The sequence below is a fragment of the Alosa pseudoharengus genome, unplaced genomic scaffold, assembly GCF_046254945.1.
Source record: "Alosa pseudoharengus isolate Yale_2024_CS ecotype anadromous, Long Island Sound unplaced genomic scaffold, YU_APseudo_1.1 YU_APseudo_1.1_scf_8, whole genome shotgun sequence".
NCBI classification, from domain to species: domain Eukaryota; kingdom Metazoa; phylum Chordata; class Actinopteri; order Clupeiformes; family Clupeidae; genus Alosa; species Alosa pseudoharengus.
Genome location: NW_027468870.1, coordinates 29886486 through 29900365, shown reverse-complemented (window position 1 = coordinate 29900365; position 13880 = coordinate 29886486). Strand labels below are relative to the sequence as shown.

The 13880-nt window shown below is 44.5% G+C and overlaps 1 protein-coding gene across 3 annotated transcripts; it reads left to right on the top strand.

The window, feature by feature from the left end:
* Positions 1-1283: 1283 nt before the first annotated feature.
* On the top strand, positions 1284-13615 carry hrh2b (histamine receptor H2b). Of its 3 annotated transcripts, none has more exons than XR_012984546.1 (5): positions 1284-1365; positions 9215-10225; positions 10856-11319; positions 11900-11966; positions 12646-13615. XR_012984546.1 is itself a non-coding variant. In XM_076273790.1 (5 exons), the coding sequence occupies exons 2-4, from the start codon at positions 9608-9610 to the stop codon at positions 11904-11906; spliced, it is 1089 nt and encodes a 362-aa protein (XP_076129905.1). In that variant the 5' UTR covers positions 1284-1365; positions 9215-9607; the 3' UTR covers positions 11907-11940; positions 12646-13615. The 3 variants fall into 3 exon arrangements, 2 of the variants coding, with proteins under 2 accessions (XP_076129905.1, XP_076129904.1); XM_076273790.1 differs by having other exon boundaries at positions 11900-11940; XM_076273789.1 differs by lacking the exon at positions 12646-13615 and having other exon boundaries at positions 11900-12041.
* The last annotated feature ends 265 nt before the right edge of the window (positions 13616-13880 follow it).

Sequence of the window (13880 nt, the reverse complement as noted above, 5' to 3'; positions counted from 1 at the left end):
AGGATTTTCACTTCTACAGTCCCCCCCCCCCCCTTTTTTCCAATAATCTGATGGCCTGTATTCAGCTGTGATAATACATACCAAAGTCTCTAAAATATTTCTTTTTTTAGGAGCCATAAGTTTAAATGTCCTCCCTTGAACTCTTTTAGCTCGGCGGTCGTGTTTTGTTTGTTAGTTTTTGAGTTTCTTCCTCTTTAACTTGAAAACATCAGCTCGGTTTATGGAAAGAAGTTCTTCCAGCGTCTTCCATTCCCACCCATGGCTGTGTGCACATTAATATTATTTATGTGTCCCTCAGGATATGAAATGATTAAATGGCAGACCTTGATTCCCAACAGGCCTGGCCCTCAGCTTACAGCAGCATCATAGTTCCCACCAAGTAGCATTATTCTGATTTCTACAAGGCATTACAAGTTATTACCATAAATATACATGTGATTTTTATGGGTGTTACTGTATGTGTGTGTGTTTTGTGTCTGTGTGTCTGTGTGTCTGTGTGTGTACACGTGTGTCTCCCCGTCTGTGTGTGTGTCTGTGTGTGTGTGTGTGTGTGTTTGTGTGTGTAGGTGTGTGTGTGTGTGTTTGTGTGTGTGTGTGTGTGTGTGTGTGTGTATGTGTGTGGTTTTGGGTGCATGTAATTGTGTGTGTAGCCTTTATGTGTCTCTGAGTGCGCATTTCATATGCTCTCTGTGAAACTGATTGGTGTCTTCCTGACATCGATGTCCTTGCAAAATGCATTTGCATGAAACATGAGCAGTTACAGGAATCGCACCACAGTGATTACTGTGCACAGCAGTAACAACAAAAAGCATAGCAGGAAATAATCATATAGGGAGATACACACACATACACACACACACACACACACACACACACACACACACACACACACACACACACACACACACACACACAACACAGAATGTATGGAGGAGTATGTGCTATAGGAGCTGACCATGTGAAAAAAGCCAGGAGGTGGGAGTGGAGGTTAAGGAGAGAAGGAAAAGAAAGGAAGGGAGAGAGAGGAGAGGAAAGGAGAGCAGAAGTGTGGAGAACACAGCAGAGGAGAGGAAAGGAAATGAAAGGAGAGGAAAGGAGAGGAGAGGAAAGGAGAGGAAAGGAGAGGAGAGGAGAGCAGAGGAGAAGAGAGGAGAAGAGAGGAAAGGAAAGGAGAGCAGAGGAGAGGAGAGGAAAGAGCGCAGAGGAGAGGAGAGGAGAAAGGAAAGAGGCAGGGCTGAAACTGAGAGGCTGGCAAACACAGGCAGACAGGCAGGACACAAGTCAACAGCTCTCCTCAAGAACAGGGCACTACGGCATGGGCAAGGAGTTGGCACACGCCACTGGTTCACACTCCATCTGTCTGAAGTGAGTGAAACTACATTATTATTAGGCTATACCTTTTAGGTTTAATCAATCAAGTCTTTTTTTTTTATTTGACTTGCCTTCCCTGGGTTTCTGAATTTAACCACATCTGTTGAATGTTGTTTATGTTGGGATTAATCTGTGTTAAGTGAGTGTTTATAGGAAGTAGAAGTAATTTTGTCAAACCAGAAATATTTGTGTGCAAACATTGAGTACTTGAGGAGAGAAATCAAGAGTATGTTAATTACATTTTACTGTTTACTAGACAATTTCTAGATATGACCAAAATAACATTGATTTATTCTGTATTTCCTTCTGTTTTATCAGTTTGGCCCCTGTTCATGTAGAGCCTTTGTCCTTATAAAGTTTGTCAACTCATATAGAGAATGAAAAGTTCAGATGGTGTACGATCTAAATGAACCTTGTCGGAAATTGGCACCGCATGCATGTTAGCAGCAACCTGTTGTTTGACATTTTCATTGCACATTTCATAGAAACAGTGTGGTGTTAGTGATGGTGGTGGTGGTGGTGTGTGTGTGTGTGTGTGTGAGAGAGAGAGAGAGAGAGAAAGATACAGAGAGAGATAGAGAGAGCTGTACTGTATGTCTATATGTTTGAAAAAAAAAAACGTTTGGTTGCCTGGGCCAAGTCTCGCGACCCCCTTCTCTCTAACCGGCGGAATTTGGTTTTGAAATGTTGTGATATGGACATTGGAAGCAGAGGCAGAACATGTCTTCTCTCATAGGTAGGCTATGTCACCACCAAAGGCATTATGTCAATGGCAGCCTTTGACTAAAAACCTTTAGAAAAAATGTCTTTAATCCAGACTCAAATCATTTTGCGACTCCTCCAGTACTTTTGGCAACCCCCAGTTTAAGAACCACTGGCCACTAGTGAACTATCTCTAATTCCAGAGTTAGTGGCTAAACATTTACCGCCATGGTTAGCACTATAAGAACCGTTTCAACAAGTCTCAAGAGCAGTCAGATACAGTCACCTTCAGAAGCTAACCTGGCCCTTGGCTGCAAGCCAATGCCAGCTTTTGTTTGATGTGTGACTGAAACCGGCGCCAGTGGTTGTTGTGTGTCAAAGTGTTTTTGCTACTTGTTGGTTCCCCTGCTTTGATGTCACAAATGGGAAATTATGTATGTGTGTTAATATATGAATATGGATGACACATTATACAAGTATGGTCTCCAAAATAACTAATCTGGCTTTTCTCGGGATTGTCCCCTAATTAGTTTTTCTATTTCTTAATATCAATGTCATTGTCTGTATTATATCATAAAAACTTTGTCATGATTACTTTGTGTCCATCATGGGGCAGTCCGAGTTCATGTCGCTGGTTACATGGGCAAAGTGTTAAAGTAATGTTTTAACTGGATGTTAATCCTGTATGGATGAACTCCTGCCCTGATCCCTTTCATTTCCAACTCTCTTACCCAGACTTTTGCCTGCATGCGAGTACTCATGCAAGGGCCACAAACCATTCTGTGTCTGTGTTCGACTCCGGCTCGACCTCTGTTGAGAGTGCACCACATTACGCTACACAGCTACGCTACTGCACACAAACAATGCCTGCGTTATTTAATTTTTTTTGACTAATACCAATACAACACATATTACTTTTTTTTATTATTTTTGAATAGTTGTGCCATGCACAGATGAAAAGAATGAATTATGTAATGTCCTGTAAGGTAACCCAGGGATCCTGTCATGGAAACAGGACTCATGTTACACCACTGCCATTGTGTCTCTGGGGGTAAGAGGGGAGCAGTGAGAATCCGACTGCTGGAGTAGGCCAGCTCTCACAGCGATAGTGGCATTTCAGAATCTGTGCCAATAAACATCCTCATGCCCTTACCACTGTTGACACATTACACACAACTGAGCTCTGGGGCGCTCAATAGAAAAACTAGTTGTGAGTTCTGTGGTAAAACATGCCATGTGACAAACATAACAGTATGTTTTTTTTATATATCTTCCATGAACCATGAGTGACACACCAAGGGTTGGCTTGGCAATGGCTGCATGCATTGTTTTTGGGCAGAAAGGCTTTCGGCAGGCATTATATCACTTGCTGCTGGGACATGCGAGGTGACTGTGCATTTTCTGAAGTCTTAATGTTGAGTGGGGGCTGCAAGTTCACAACAACAGAGGCAGGTAGTTGAGATGAGACAGCCGGTCGCCTCATTCTCATTCCATCGCACTACTCACCTCTGCTGTCCCAGGCGTCAATCAGTGCCTGCTCACAAAGTTACCCATTATCTTTACCATTGGCAGTTGCCAGCTCTAATTTGGATTTTTGTGAAGTATCTTTGTTAAAGTGTAATTCCAGAGTAATTTGAACCCAGGGACTTTTTCACCATGACAACGAGTTGAACACCCCCTCGAGAGCTAGATTATATTGATCAAAGGAGTAGCCTACTGGCTTTAGCGCTTTAGTAGTACGAATAGGGTTGCTATACATAAAGCGAAGCATCAAGAAGTTAGTAAGAGTAGGCCTACCCAGAGTTTAATAAAAAATATTGTTTTACAAGACTTACCTACCATCTTCGGTCACCTCCGTGTTGTGGGAAAGTCTGTACAAATCGATTATTGAATATAATGCAAAAGGAAGTAGTCCAATGAGGCTTAGTACCAGAAATGCATGCATATTTTGCTGTTTGTGGAAGTTTGGTTAAATATCAGTTAATAATAGTGTAATGATTTGATGCGACACACACAGTTGTCCAATCAAAGGTTTATTCGCGGAAGCGGGAAACACACACATACCAAGACCAAGACACCATTACATAGGAAACACAAGGGAAGTCAATAAAACAAGCACGATACACGAACAGGGTAGTCACATATACACCGGGTAAAACACATGAGGTACAACCTAAAGAAAGACTACACAAGCTAACACATACATGACAAGGTAAACGCAATTACACTCACTAAAACCGACATTACACAAACCAGCATTCACACACATTGCATTCTGGGAGGCTAGCACTCAGTCCAAAAGACACCGACGTTACACAGCCCCCTCGCAAGCGATCTCCTCCCTTAGCCATTGCCATAACGTCGGTGTGGGCATTCACTCGCTCAGTCCATCAGTCTGTGGTACCGCCAACAACACGTGGGGTGCACACGCCGCAGGAGCTCACTCAACGGGGCGCCACGCTGCTAGCAATCCAGTGCGGCCGTGCTAGCAGCCACGTGGCCGTCCCCGCTCGTCACCAGCTCCCTCTCAGCAGCCGCCCTCAGGCTGCACTTTCCGCGGCGTGTCACCGCGGCACTCCTCCTCTCCAGACGGGGCCCTAGGTGGCCTTACTACCGTAGACTGTGGCACCAAGCACTGGAACTCACGGGTCAACTGTCGCTGCACCTCCGTCGCTCCACTCCACAGTTGCACCGACCAGGATAGGCAGGCACCAGCTCCGCTGCAGCCGGACCACGCTGAGCTCTCAGGCCGTCAGCTACCGGTTTCGGCGTCCCTCCTCGCGCTGCCTCCTCGCAGAGTTGTCCTCCTTTGCTCCCGGCCCGCTCCACTCCGTCATGGTCGCGACGAAGGCTTGACCCCCCCTCTTCTGACTCGTGCTATCTCCCAACACAGCGAACCTTTCTTTTTTCTTTTTTTTTTTCTCTGGCGCCGGCCAACAGGCCAACTAGAATGGGCGCCCACACAGCACGGTGCCTCTTACACGCACCCAAACGTTTTAAAGTTCAGAGTTCAGAGGGCCTTTCCGTCGAAGCTGCCTCACCGTCGCGAGTTCGCTGCCCCCAGCGGCTCCGTCAACCGTCCGTCGTCCAGGAACCTCTTCCTCGCCGCTCTCCCTCGGCTCTTGCTCACGCGTTGCGGCCAGGCCACTCCAACCGCCAACTCCAGCCTCGAGCCGCCCGGCGGGGGGAGGGGCTCCTGGTCTTCTCGCGTCGGAATCAGCGCCCAAGCTAGCGTCGTATTCTCCGCGACCGCTTCTTCTGGCCCCTCTTCCGGCAAGATCTCCTCCCATGGTAGCAGGCAGGTCCAGACGACAACTCCTCTCCTCCGGCAGCAGTAACGACAGAAGTCCTCAAGCTTTTTAGCAGCCCTTACAAGGGCTCTCTCTGGATCCTCTTGCGTGGGCCTCCACCCAGTGGTATGGTCTTCCATTCCCAGCTTCTCTCGCTGAGCGGAGGCCATGTTCGAAAGTCGCTTCTGACACCAATGATTTGATGCAACACACTTTGTCCAATCAAAAGTTTATTCGCGGAAGCGGGAAAAACACACATACTAAGACCAAAACATGATTACATAGCAAACACAAGGGAAGTCAATAAAACAAGCACGATACACGAACAGGGTAGTCACATACAATACACCGGGTAAAACACATGAGGTAGGCTACAACCTAAAGAAAGACTACCCAAGCTAACACATACATGACAAGGTAAACGCAATTACACTCACTAAAACCGACATTACACAAACCAGCATTCACACACATTGCATTCTGGGAGGCTAGCACTCAGTCCAAAAGACACCGACAGTCCAAAAGACACCGACTGAGTGCTAGCCTCCCAGAATGCAATGTGTGTGAATGCTGGTTTGTGTAATGTCGGTTTTAGTGAGTGTAATTGCGTTTACCTTGTCATCCATGTGTTAGTCTTTCTTTAGGTTGTACCTCATGTGTTTTACCCGGTGTATTGTATGTGACAACCCTGTTCGTGTATCGTGTACTGTATGTCTGTATGTTTGAAAAAGAAAAACCTTTGGTTGCCTAGTGCAGTGTTAATGGGCCAAGTCTTGCGACCCCCTTCTCTCTAACCGGCGGAATTTGGTTTTGAAATGTTGTGATATGGAAAGTGAACGGCTTGGCTTTATTGAGAGTTTATACAACAGATTCACTTTGTCCTTAAAAGACAAGCTTAATGAATATTGTATTTACAGTTGGTCTTAACTTCTAAGAGTTTCAGGATAAACTGTGTTGTCGCAGTAAAATAATAACTTAAATGGATGCCTAAAATACAGAAAAATCTCAGACCCACGAACGCATGTTAGTGACTTTTAAGGCTGAACATGGAGGAGAGCATGTTATTGCAGCATAGAGAGTGAGTCAACATAGAGTACACAGCAAAAAGCTTTGCATCAATGTCAAAGTTATTAAGTTTTTGTTCCATAATTTAGTTTTAAGAGATGAATAATGGCAGCTACCGGGTTGTCGTTTGCTTTTTCCGTTTCAAATTTAATCTCACAGATATAAGATGAGAAATTAAATGGAGCGGAATGGGACAAATGAGAAACAAAATGACAGAGTAGTGTAGGGAGGTCATTTGATCTGTCTAAGGTCTGAAATCTCTCAGCAAACATGACACCTTTACTGTGATTTTAAGACACACACACAGAGGCATTTAAAGGAACATGCACTCAAGTGTTGGAAAAGAAAACATACACTGTATATTCTGAGGTAAACATGCCATGGGTAGAAAGGTCTGTATACATTTTACAAGGCCAATACGTCACATGGTCTCACAGCAGTCAATGCTATATTTAAACATGTGCCATAGAGTTAGATAAGAGAAAGAAAGAAAGAAGGAAGCAATGAATTAATCAAAGAAAGAATATAAATCAGAGACTGAGAATGGTACAGAAAAAATGTAAGCTGTTGAAGCCTCAAAAGATGCTTGTGGATGAATGTGGAGTCCATGCCTGTGGCATACTTGCCACCTCTCGTATCCACATACTCTCTACCACAGGCAGAGATTTGCTGACCAGTCTTCTGTGGCCACATCAAGACAGGAAGAACACCGAAATTAAGCTGATTCTCTACTGAATCTACACACATAACACTCATGTTGACTCTGTGTTGGTGGTGAATAATTGCGACAGTGCTGCAGCTTGATTTAGCTTGTTGCGGCTAACGAATTATGGCTGGAAAGTGAGCGCGTCAATGTGCATAAACAGCCTTGTCAGATGAAGCAGAGGGCTGAGGTCTGCTGTCTGAACATTCTGCAAGGCCTGTTAACTTCTCAGTGCTGCCCAGGCCTGGTCAGGAGTCCCTGTCTTAGCCACCCAGAAAAAACAGGAGAGAGAAATAAATAATTTGCTGTCTGTTTTATGTCACTCGGGCGGTGTCGCCATTGTTTGCTGAGCGTTTATGGCTTGTATTTTCCGTCTCATCCTAAGACTGAGACTGCGTAAGACTGCTAGACTGTGGTGATGGTGGTGGTGATGGTGATCTGTGCTTTTCTGTGTGTGTTGTGTGTATGTTTGACAGATTCCATGTTTGTTGTACGTAGTTGATTTATGACATTTACATGGATTGGAGAGGGATCAGTTGAGGCAGCACCTCATGAGCTGCATACAAGCCAGTTTCACACTATTAAGCCTCATGCCACATTGTCCAAGTCCAATATTCCTTATATGTTTAATCCCTTGACTGTTTGTTCCATTATGTATGTTCTCAAAATTCACCTATAGAAACTTTTAATTTCTTTCAAGTTTCCACAGGACAATTTTAGTACAAATGTCACAGATGAAGTCAAGTGTCTTGTATGCATTGTATGCATTGTATGTCCTATATCCATAATGGTTGATCTGAGCTTTGTAGAAGAAGCTATATAAAGCATTAATTGCATTTTCAGCTTTTATGCAAGATAAAGCTGTACTTGCATATTCACAAAATTAATATTAGCTGAAACATTCAATTACATGAAAAATTGAGCACCACAAAAAGATGTCTAACTAGCTGAAATATGATGAGGTGTAGGCCTAACCCATAGCCCTCTTATGACACATGAACATTGCAATCAGTCAACACAGACTAATTTCTGTCCCTGCAAATCATCTTTTTTGTCCTTATTGGTGCACTGGTGCCTTTTCTCTGTATGTGACATGTGACGTGGGTCCATGGGGCCTGGATGGGCCCTCTCCACCCCGCAGCTTCTGGGCGATCTAATTTGAGCTCCAATAAACAGGCCTGATCTCATTACTGTTTTGCCTCCGCTCGCTACCATCGTCTGCGTGTGCTGGTATCATCTGTCCAAATGGCTGGCCATCGTGCTTTGCCTTCTGCTGCAGAGGTATCACCTGTCTGCTGTGGGCAAATTGCTCCTGGCCTGTTAGCCACTGGGGGGAGGACAAACAACAATAACACTCACCGATGCACCTGGTTCCTCTTTCACACTTTCACACACACCCATGGGTCCTTGAGGTGGCAAATGATTTTGGAATACAAATTCATTTCTAAACTGTGGTCTGTCGCAGTATTGGTGAGCAAGAGCTTACATTCTACTTTCAGTCATTTAGAGCTATCTGAATAGCTTCCCATGAAACTTTAGTATTGATTGTGATACTACCGGATATATAGTAATTCCAGCTACAACATGGTCAGTGATTCTACTTTCTTTCCTTTAGGCTCCAGTTGCAATTGTGGTAATTTGGTCTTGAAAAGATTAGCATTGGCAGCCAGGAAGCTTTAAAACCTGAGTGACTCTCAGTGATGCCAAAGGCGCCCATATACTTGGGTTATAGTCAGGTGACTGGAGGAAACAGCTAAATGGATCATTGGCCATTGCATTCATTAACATTTGTATTCCTCCCCATTACATGCCAAGGTAAAAAGGAAATAGGTCTTAACCTTTAACGTTAATGGCATACAGTACGACTTGTAGAGGAAGGCATTGTTTGCTGTTGCTCTGGGGAAGGTGACTTTACTGGTGTGCTTTCATTAATGTTTATGAGATTGTTTATGACATGAAAACGGTGCGTCATAATGTTTCATTGTTGTGAAAAAAAGTAATTTGAACTGGCTATGATATTTGATTCTTATATTGCTATAGATTTGTCTCCGTCTGATATTAATTTTGTCTTGTTACTCAATAGGCCACAATTGATGGAATGGAGGGACCTTCCCTTGGTGAGATGCCACCTGTAGAGCTGTAGACCTGTAGTTCCATGATGCCTCTGTGAGCGACAGACTGACCTCATCGTCTTAGACATGTTTAGGACTCTTCCGAAGAATTTATGTCACAGTTCACAGATCTGCATATTCTGGACAGTACCGGTGCCCAAATCTAAATTGTGATGGAAGTTTGGGGTTCGGCTGGATCAGGATAAACACAGAGGGGCCAATGCACAGGACTTCAATCTATTACCTGTCAGCTGTGGAACAAGAGTAGCAACAAAAATATTTTTTCTTTATCTGCTTCAAGCTTCTCGTGAGAGGAGAGCCATGCAGGACAGCTTGCTCCTCGCGTGACGCATCGAACTCCAGCCATGATATCCACGGCATTCAAATGGGTGGTGCTCGTGGCGTTCATCGTGCTGATCATCGGCGGTAACGTGCTGGTGTGCCTGGCCGTTGGCACGAGCCGCCGGCTCCACCGGATCGCTAACTGCTTTGTGGTGTCGCTGGCAGTGTCCGATCTGCTGCTGGCCCTGTTGGTGCTCCCCTTGTCCGCCACACAGGAGCTGCGCGATGGCCTTTGGCCACTGGGGGGCACACTCTGCAACATCTACATCTCCATGGATGTAATGTTGTGCGAGGCGTCCATCCTTACCCTGCTTGCCATCAGCGTGGACCGCTACTTGGCCATCACGGGCCCGCTGTGCTACCCAAGGCGGGTCACCCCGAGGCGGGTGGCCGTTGCCATCTTAGCCATCTGGGCAAGCTCGCTGGCTGTGTCCTTTATGCCTATTCACCTGGGCTGGAACACACAGAACTTTACCGTCCAGCACGCGGACTGGCTAATGCATGAGGAGAAGGAGAAATGGAGCTGCCGCTATGAGTGGAATAACAGCTACGTCATCCTGGTCTCCTTTGGCACGTTTTACCTCCCCCTGTTGGTCATGTGTGGGATGTACCATCGGATCTTCTGTGTGGCTCGTGAACAGGTAACTGTGACTGCCCATCTAAAAGTAATGTATTGGTATTATCACACACACATTTGTCACATACAAAACACATAATGCTATACAGTCTACGTACAATACCAGAGCATTCACATTTAAAAAATGTTTTATCTGTGACTGTATGTATGTTACAGTTATAGAATTTATGGTAATTGCATGATGTACCTTCTATGAAATGAAGGATGTATAATTGGACTAAGTCTCTTTCAAAAATTGAGTATGTTTATTGTTAGTGCACTAATTCCATGTGTCTGAGTTACAAAATGAGTGTGTATTAGGCCATGATCAGACAGAACGCTGTTTGCCGCTTATCAAACGCAAGGTTCAGTAAAAAAGTCAATGGCGTTGGACGCTTTTCCGCTTTGAGTTGAACTTTTTTCATTTCGAGGCACGAATATTGCGACACAATAGGTGCACAAAAAGCAAGGTGCCCAGTGCACATAAGCAGCACGCAAAATGCTTACTGCCAATACAAAACAGAAAAAGACGCCTCTCGCTGCTAAAACAGCGTCCTGCCTGATCCCGCTGTTAGTGTTCCATTTGAGCTTCTCTTCCTGTTAATGTCACTTGACCATGTGACCCCAGCATGACGGCCTCTGCTTCTCCTCCCAGGTGCAGCGCATCCGTGCTGCCACGCCCTCCTTTGCCCGCTCGGCCTCGGCCGCTGCGACGGCTCGCGAGCACAAGGCCACGGTGACCTTGGCGGCCGTGCTGGGGGCCTTCGTCATCTGCTGGGTCCCCTACTTCACCTACTTCACCTGCATGGGCATGCGGGCCGAGCCCAACCCGCCCGAGATCATCCACTCGGTGGTGCTATGGATGGGCTACTTCAACTCGGCGCTCAACCCCATCCTCTACCCGGCTCTCAACCGTGACTTCCGCCGGGCCTACGGCCAGCTGCTGCGCTGCAAGGGGGCCAGTCACCGGCCCTCCACTACCTCCGTGTGCGTGGCCCTGCAGAAACGAACTTCCACCTCCAACGGACACCAAATTGTCCACGACAAGGGCAAGTCGCTGCAGGACAGCTATCTCAATATCCAAGAGGGAAACGGAAACGGATTAACTGACCAGACAAGGTTAGGCATGGCTTCAAAACTAATGCCAATTTTAGATTTACAGGGAAATATATGCAGTAGTAAAATGTCTTGTTGGTGCCAAATTGACTATTTACTGATTTCCATCAGTAGACTGATTCAGAAGACACATTAAGCAGTCATCATAAACTTGACCACATTGCCATGTAATAAAATAGTTAACAACCAAAAGCCATCTACATGATTATGTGGGTGTTAATTGAATAATGTGAAACAGTCTCTTTCAATCTGTAACTAGAGGGTTTCCGGTTGAAATGTTCAAAACCAACGCAGACACTTTAAAATGAAACTTAAACGGACTACAAAATGCCCCCCCCCCCCCCCCCACAAGTTACCATTATCTCAATGTTGTTTTCTGTGCCACTTGAAATGCTGTAGGAATACATATGTTGGTTTTGGGTCTATATGTGTAAATGCCATTAAATGGGTACTAATACTAGAAGTAGATTGTAGAAAATATTTCAAATTTGATGGAGTGGGAAACCACAACTTTCAGTTCAAGTAAATCCCCCTGCCCACATTTAAGCATGATGCTTTTGTTAATTCTGCTTAATCATTTCAGGTCTTAAACTAACCTTCTCCCTGACGTCTACCTGGTGACAGGTGAGACACACAGAAATATACCAAAGGTGAGAGAAACAGACGTAATTAAACAGACAGAAAGACAGACAGACAGACAGACATACTTGAGGTGAGATACAAATAATTACACAGTGTGGTGTGTGGATAAGAAAGCAGGAAATGTATTGCATTGATTAGGAGATGTATTGCATTGATTAGGAGATAAGAAGAGGGATTTTCCTTGGGTTTGATATGTGACTGTGACTGTGTGAGCTCCAGTGGTGCTTTCCTATGAGCTGTGGCTACTGCAATATGCATACGCCATATGGATGTACAGAATGAAATGCTCATGATTAATGCACATTTGGAATGGCTGAAGGGAAGTCTTTCGAAAATGTCTGGTGGAAAAACTAAATTAAACTTAGATGTCCATCTTGCACAGATGATCAGGCTATATAATTACTGCCAACAACAATGCTCGACAAGAACTATGTACACTTACATCTGCAGATCATTGTCCTGCCATTGTAGGGTTTATTCCCATAGAGAACTTTATAAGAGTAGTGTGTGACATGACCTGTTCTTTCTGTCTGGGACAGTGTAACATAAATTGCTCTGCAAGAGCAGAGACAGTAAAGGGGACAGGGACTAGTGAAAGAATGTCAGGGAAGAACACGACATGTCTTGCAGTGACAAACAGCCTGGTTGGGAATGGTAAATGAGTGACTATCCTGTCCCGTTTCCTAGATTACCTCTGGGGGGACAGAGAGTGCGAGAGAGCGAGGGAGAAAGGACGGGACAGGCCCAACCAGTCAGGGCTGCTTCAGACAGCTAAGGAGGAGAGTCGCCGGTGACCAGAGGACGTCTGGCTAAATCTGAATTTCTTCTTCTTCCTACCGGGTCCAAAGGGCAGAAGCTGTGTTCTTTCCCAGTCATGGTGTGGGGAAGGGTTGCTACATAATGGGAGTCAGACATTGTCTCTAAATATGTCCTGTCACTTTAGTTACTTTGTGAACTGCTTCTGTAAGATGTGAGATATTTTTATGTTGGTATTTGATGATGATACACACTCATGTCATAACAGATATTGTATTAAGGGTATTTAAGTGCAATTCATTTTCTAATTGATTTTGTCTTTCCCATCTCCCTTGCCATGATTCTGTGAGCGACAAGTACACACATGTCTAAAATGTAAACTTGCAAAAGTAAAACAATAGACTCCTGCAATGGATTGCAGGTAATGGACTCAATTCCAAAGGCAGCCCAAGCCTTTCATAAGAAGATGTGTTACTGCTCTCTAGTGGAAGCACTACCACAGCACAGTGAAAATGCACAGCAGTGCCCAAAGTCACCCACAGAGGGCAGAAGAGGAGCATGCTCATTAAATGGAATGGTGGAGTACAGGGGAAAATGGAGAGGGATGGTGGGGGGGTCAGGTTTTGTCAGAATCTGCAACAGAATCATACCACACTTTTATCCTTGCCCTGATTTATACAAAAATATGGTATGCAACTGATTGTTACTAAAATTGTACTTTAGTATTATTGTGGTGCCTAACCATGGCAGAATTGTAATAAATTAATAAATACATTTATTGTTTTTGATTGCTACAGGGATTCCAGGGACAGGACAGGGTTGGGTGGAATGAAGTGCATAGGAATATGGCTAATATATCATGTTCTGAAGTTTAATATTGAAAATATTGAATACATGTGAATAGTTGCCATATCAAACCTACCAATACTCCAAGTATTAAATCAATGATGCGGAATGTTTGAGTCTCTTATTAAACCAGTGGGCTGTGTACTAACCCTAAGAAATAGACAGACTAAAATATTATATTAAAATACAATTTGTCAAATATTGATGTACGACAGAGAGATACAGAGGACAGAGAAACAGAAGGAGAGATATATATATATATAGAGAGAGAATGTGTCTGTTAGACAGGTAATGTATAGGATAGATAGAGATAGAAAGAG